A 6,239-nucleotide genomic window follows, 5' to 3' on the forward strand; every position below is an offset into this window, starting at 1 on the left:
AATAACACTAAAATTACAAACTGTCCATCTAAAAGAATTTCGTACAACTGAGTACAAATTGCCTTTAAATGGACAGTAGGCATTTCGTATAATACTCGTTAGGTGAAGATTTAATCACAAAATTTTATTTTGATTTAGAAAGCTTAATAGTAATAGAAGCAAAGAACTTTAGTCAAAGGACCCCGCAGCAAATGTACATGAAATGACTTTCGATCGATTTTGATTAAACTTCGTAAAATTGTAGTTCTCAATGTCTCGATCAAAAGTGCTATGGGGAACAAAGTCCGGAAATGGACAGTTTTCGAGTTAAAGGGGGTTAAACATCCAACCCTTTTAAGAAACATGACCAAATATCTCGAAAACTGCAGCTCTGAGAAAAAAAAGTTCCGTATGAAAGTTATTGGGCTCTAACGGGGAAATGCAAAGAAAGTCATGGCCTTAAGACACACTGACCCTGAAAAATGATCTGTGTCTTAAGGCCATGACTTTCTTTCCATTTCCCCATTAGAGCCCAATAACTTTCATACGTAACTTTTTTTTCTCAGAGCTGCAGTTTTCGAGATATTTGGTCATGTTTCTTAAAAGGGTTGGATGTTTAACCCCCTTTAACTCGAAAACTGTCCATTTTCGGACTTTGTGCCCCATAACACTTTTGATCGAGACATTGAGAACTACAATTTTACGAAGTTTAATCAAAATCGACCCAAAGCCATTTCATGTACATTTGCTGCGGGGTCCTTTAAATTTCCTTAAATAAAATTTTTACTATAATATCAACATTCAGTAGAAAGTCAAACCATATAAAATCTAATCCAGCATTTAAACATAAGTCTGATAAAATATTTAATTGCAATATTAATAATAAATTATGGTCAACTAAACTTTTATATTTGATGCAAATAAATTGTTTATAACAAAGAGAATTTATTTTGTCTCAAATAAAAGATCGATTACCTGACAATAACACTGACAATATTAAATGAGTTTTTATAATTCTTGTCCTGTCTCTAGTATAAAATAACATTTGTATTTTTCTATTTTGAATCGTATGTATGGTAGAAAGCATGTATCTTAATTCTTTTTCATTTTTTTTCTTATTCTAAATTAAAATTGAATGATGGGGTGCAGTTAGAGATACCTGAGGGAGAGTTGAGACAAACTTTTCGCCAAACGTTCTCCATTTGTTAATCATGAAGTTATGTACAAAACAAATAAAAAATAAGTGACTTCTAAAAATTCAAAAACACCGTCATTGCACCAAACCGCCCAATTAGGAAAAATTAAGTCAAATCTTAGAATTAATTGATCCTTATTTTTCTTTTGTTAGACCTGTTTTGTCAAGAATATTCTACAGTTTTTTTTAGTTTGTTGTCAAGCCATAGAGAACAGCAATACGATGAAAGACAGCCGATAATCTCTGTTTCAGAGACGGATCAGTTGCATGTCTCGTCAAGATCCTGACACCGCCTACCAGGACAGGAAGTAACGGCGCCAGTCGCTCATCCTGTAAAAAATGTGTCCCTTTTCGAATTATCAGTGATCAGTGAGGATTCTAGGTTTGCGGAAGTGCGGCACACTTTTGAAAATCTGGGGCCAATATCAACAAATAGTGTTATCAACGCCCTCAAACAGAAATCAATTTTTTCCCGGAACAAAAATCACAGAAAACAATAATTCACAGAGAAAATTTGGTCAGTGACGGGTACAATAAATTTAATAAAAATCGGACTAAGTGAGATTTCTTTCAATTCTAACAGGAAAAATAGGAAAATCTACAGATTCATGTGCAGTATTGAATAGTTTACGAAAATTGAGTAACGAATATAATTTGGTTCATAGAATTTAACGAATGGATTGTAAAAATTACCAAAAAGTTATTCAGTCTGACTTTTACAGAACTAATTGAAATGTAAGTAAATCAAAATCAAAAATATTTTCACAGAAGTAAAAGAATGGTTTAAGGCCAAAAGTGAGTCAGTGGAACGTTAAAAAAATCATTTTCATAAAGTCGATTAACATAAAAATGATTAAAATCATCGAATAACTTGTTTGATTCTGATGAAACTGAAGGTTGGATATATTTAAATATGTCTTATAATAAAGAAAAGAGTCCAAATCACCATACATCTCGTTACCCTTTTCCGTTAACCTCATCATTCCTCTACCCTCTTCTTTTCCAATCCACTCTGTTCTGCCCTTAATTTTTCTCCCCTTTCCCCTTTCGTCAAATCGATTTCCCTTTCCACCCCCTCCCATTTCCTTACTCCTAACAATATTTATTCCTATTACCTTTTATTTCACCTGTACAACTTCACATAATCTTCCCACCCTCACTACGTACAATGAATTGCCACCCGTCCCACTCCCTTCCACTTACCCCTCCTCTTTTCGTTTTCCTTCCAATCGTCATTCTTTTTACCTTTCAATTCACCTAGAACAACTTTACGTCAACCGTGATCATCCCAAAACTTTACCCTTTTCCATTCTCACTTCCTGTACTGAGCTGCTACTTATTCCCGTTTCACGCACTTCCACTTATCTCATCGTACCCATTTGGCTTCCCTTGCGCTGCCACTTATTATACCCCCCCCTTCACTGCCGCTCACCCCTTGAGCTTCCCTTACCTTGCTACTCATTACGCCCTTTCCGTAACCTCTCTTTTTCCTCTTCACCTTTCAATCTTTATTCACTTCACCTTTTATTTCGCTTTGCACCACTTTACTTCGCCCTTTTCCTTTCCAAACCGCTATTTCTTCACATCCTTACTTCTCGTTTCTCCTATAAGAAGTTTACCTTCCTAACCCCTTTCATTCGTACGCTCTATCACTCATTTCCAACCCTATTGCATTCTTATTATCAATCCCCATACTTCCTTCAGACCCCACCCTTTCCAACTTGTTTCCATTCCCGTCTTTCATTCTTATACTCATATACTGTCTACTCAGCCAATCCTTTTTCCATAGCCAGCCTCTCATCTCAACCCTTTCATTTTCCCAACACCCTTAAATTTCCTATGATCAAACGCATTTGTATTTTTCTCATACCTCACCTTTTCCGTCTCCTTCCAATCTTTATTCTCGGCATCTTTCATTTCGTCTCTCTTACCTTTCCGTATCCCTTTTCCTCTCAAAAACTCTACCCCGTTATCATTTCCTTTGCTTCTATATTTCGGTTTCTACCACTTTCAGCCATCTTTTTGCTTCCGAAAACTCTACGCCTTTGTATCCACACGTGTTTTAATGCTTCCGCGACCCATCCTATTCAAATACTGTCTTTTTAAACCCCCAAACTTTCCAACCTTTACCCATTCCCATCTTCCCTTCCCCTGCTGCCTCCTTAAGTCCTCTCAGTTTCACACCCGTCCACTCATCTCATATCACTCCTTTCGCTTCCATCACCCTGCTTCTCATCAAAACCCATCCTTCTCGTAACTCTACTCCTGCTCTTTCTACCCCTCCCGTCTATTTTCTTTCCTCACCATGGTTATTATTATCAACACATACACGTTTTTCCAGTTCTTCTTATTTTTCTTCGACTAATGTGTAACTTATAAATGTCCGTACAAAATTAAAGCCCAAATACTTTAAAAATTATGAGCGACATGACAGGCGGAGTGGGGGGGTTACGCCCGTCCGACCATTGTATAAGGGCTACAAAACCCTAAAAACTTAATCGATATTTTTTATGAGTAAGGTCGAAAATTATCTAAAAATTAATGCATAAATCCTAATATTAAACATATTTTAAAAAGACAATATTTTCACTCACTGATAAAGCCAAAATCCAATCAAACGTGGCATTCAACGTCTCCGCCCAAGCCTTTCGATGAGCTTCACTATCTTTATTGATGACACTCCTCTTTTGAAATTCGAATTCAAACATCTCACTAAAAATATACTGATTCGCTGAAAGCATTTTCTCTTCATCATCTTCCAGGAAAGGATTAGTCCTAAATCCTCTCTTACTCCTCTTATAATCCTCCAAAAGAGCTTCCACATTATCAGGAGCTCTCGTCTCTGATTTCTCAACAATTTGTTCCTTCTTTATACAAATATTATTCAAAGAAGCCCCTCTCATTTCCAAAGACCTCAGCTCCATGGCTGATCTGGCTCGTTTAGACATTCTGAAAGGAGATCCACAGGCTTTTTCACTAGGATCAGTAGAAACATACTTCAAATTACTTCTTCGAGAAAGGAGACAAAGATCACTTTTTCTCCTTTCTAGATGATGTTTAACAGAATTTTCCAATTCCTCGATCTCTTCTAATTCTTCTCTCCCTTGATTATTACACTTTCTCTTTTCTATTGTACTTTTAGGTCTCAATACGAATTTACTAGAATGTTGATTTGCACCCAAAAGTTGATTCTCACTACAAGAAATATTAAGAGGTTCGGGTGTGAAAGGATATTTTGAATCAATGCAAACGTCACTGGAAGTAAATGCTGATCGATCAGGGTAAACAATTATATCATTATTTGAACCTAATCTCGAAGCAGGTCTCGAATCATCAGTTTCAGGTTCAGATTCAGGTCCAGAATCGGTAGAATACTCAGCAGCGAGATCTGACAATCTAAACGGTCTTTCATCAATTTCTTTATCAATCTCAAGACCCAATTCTTCCAATCCACTTTCTTCATCAATATTTGGATTATAAGCCTCATCATCCTGTTCATCATCATCTTCAATCACAAATCCAGAATTTCCAGGTGTTCTTTCTTCCCTAAGATTCTCACCTGGAATTTCTGCATATTCATCAGGTTGAGCGACCAACAGGAAAACCTTCCTTTCAGAAAATCCATCAATCATTGTGTACCTGCCATCTTTATCCATTACAATATCAGAATAGGTTTCACAGAGTTCATCAAATGCAGCTCGTAAATGTCGTAGATATTTTACTAGATCCAAATACTTCTTGTCTTGGTCCTTGGAATCTTTTCCCATTAGGCTTTTAACTTTTTCAAGATCAACTCCAGTTCGTTCAACTTCTTGAAGAGATAATTCGAAGAGCGTCATAATCTTGATCATCCATGAGGCTCCGGCTTGGCGATAGAGGTTAGCAGGCTTCTCAAGTTTTGCAACCTTTTGGACTAGAAACTTGAGACTTGGTCGTGCATCGAACTTTAAGGCTGCTGAGTAGGAAAGGTCTAAGGCAGCAAGGAAAGTGTCTATGTGATGGGGCTTCAGTTGTGATAGGTTTCCTGATGCTGGTAGCTTTGATGATGAGGTCGTCGGACTCAGGATCACGTGAGAAATACTGAAAAGAGTGATATTATATATTTTATTATATTTGAACTTAACAAAGAAATAAATTGCAAGATTTTAAGACTAAATTCGAAAATAAAGTATTTAAAGTAGAATAATACAATCATAAATCGAAAGGCATTTAAAATAAAAATATTTAAACCTAATCTATTTTAAACAAAACCACTTTAAAATTATAAGCATTCTAATTCAAAAAATTCGAATATGAGGGACTAGCTAAATTGGACAGTATTCCCAAATAAAATATTTACGATTGTTTGATACACAACTGAAATTTCTTTGAAATTAAAATTTGGTCATAAGCATATTGAAGTTTTCGATAGACAGTAATACAACTTGCAAAACTTTACGATTTTAAATTTAAGCTGTTTACTATTTCAGAATATCAGATTGAAAGCCTCGATGACAATTGTGCATTGTTTCGTTTAAAGCGTTCGAAATTAAACTATTCCGTTTAAAGTATTTAAGACTAAACATTATTAAATTTTCATTTCTATTGATTTTGTTTTTTATTTTCAATTGCTATTCCTTAATCATTTTAATTATTATTTCTATTAAATAATCGATTTTATTGGAGACATGCTGCTATTAGCTCAAATCTGACAAATTTACGTTGTAAAAGAAAAATCATGCAAAAAACAGTTTTGGCAATTAAATCGCAGACTCAATGGCAGAAATATAAACGTTTGTAACATTAATTTAAATAATTACACCATGAAAATTTGATTTAATGATATATGAAACATTATTCCATCAAGTAATTATAAAAATTAAACTTAAACCAATTCCACAATAAATTTAATTTAGAAAATAGCTGTAGTTTCACTACGGGGGCAAGAGCAGCTAAGCCATCAGAATGTCAATGAATAAGAAATCATACATTACAACTATCACGATTTTTAATAAAAAGAACTTCTATTTCTTGCTGCATATATGTAAAAGGAAATTTTTAATGCATAAAATACAAAAGAAAAAAA

The 6,239-nt window shown here is 34.9% G+C and overlaps 1 protein-coding gene across 1 annotated transcript in view; it reads right to left on the minus strand.

The window, feature by feature from the left end:
- Window positions 1-1,085: 1,085 nt before the first annotated feature.
- The window catches only part of LOC117182191 (brefeldin A-inhibited guanine nucleotide-exchange protein 3), a 26,629-nt gene continuing 21,475 nt past the window's right edge, over window positions 1,086-6,239 (minus strand). Inside the window, exons 20-21 of the mRNA XM_033375252.1 lie at window positions 3,769-5,254; window positions 1,086-1,504 (exon numbers count right to left, since the gene is read on the minus strand). Coding sequence (XP_033231143.1) covers window positions 1,361-1,504; window positions 3,769-5,254 — 1,630 coding nt within the window. The 3' untranslated portion in view covers window positions 1,086-1,360. The remainder of the gene's footprint in view (window positions 1,505-3,768; window positions 5,255-6,239) is intronic.

Source organism: Belonocnema kinseyi, chromosome 10, assembly GCF_010883055.1.
Source record: "Belonocnema kinseyi isolate 2016_QV_RU_SX_M_011 chromosome 10, B_treatae_v1, whole genome shotgun sequence".
In the NCBI taxonomy this organism is placed as follows: Eukaryota; Metazoa; Arthropoda; class Insecta; order Hymenoptera; family Cynipidae; genus Belonocnema; species Belonocnema kinseyi.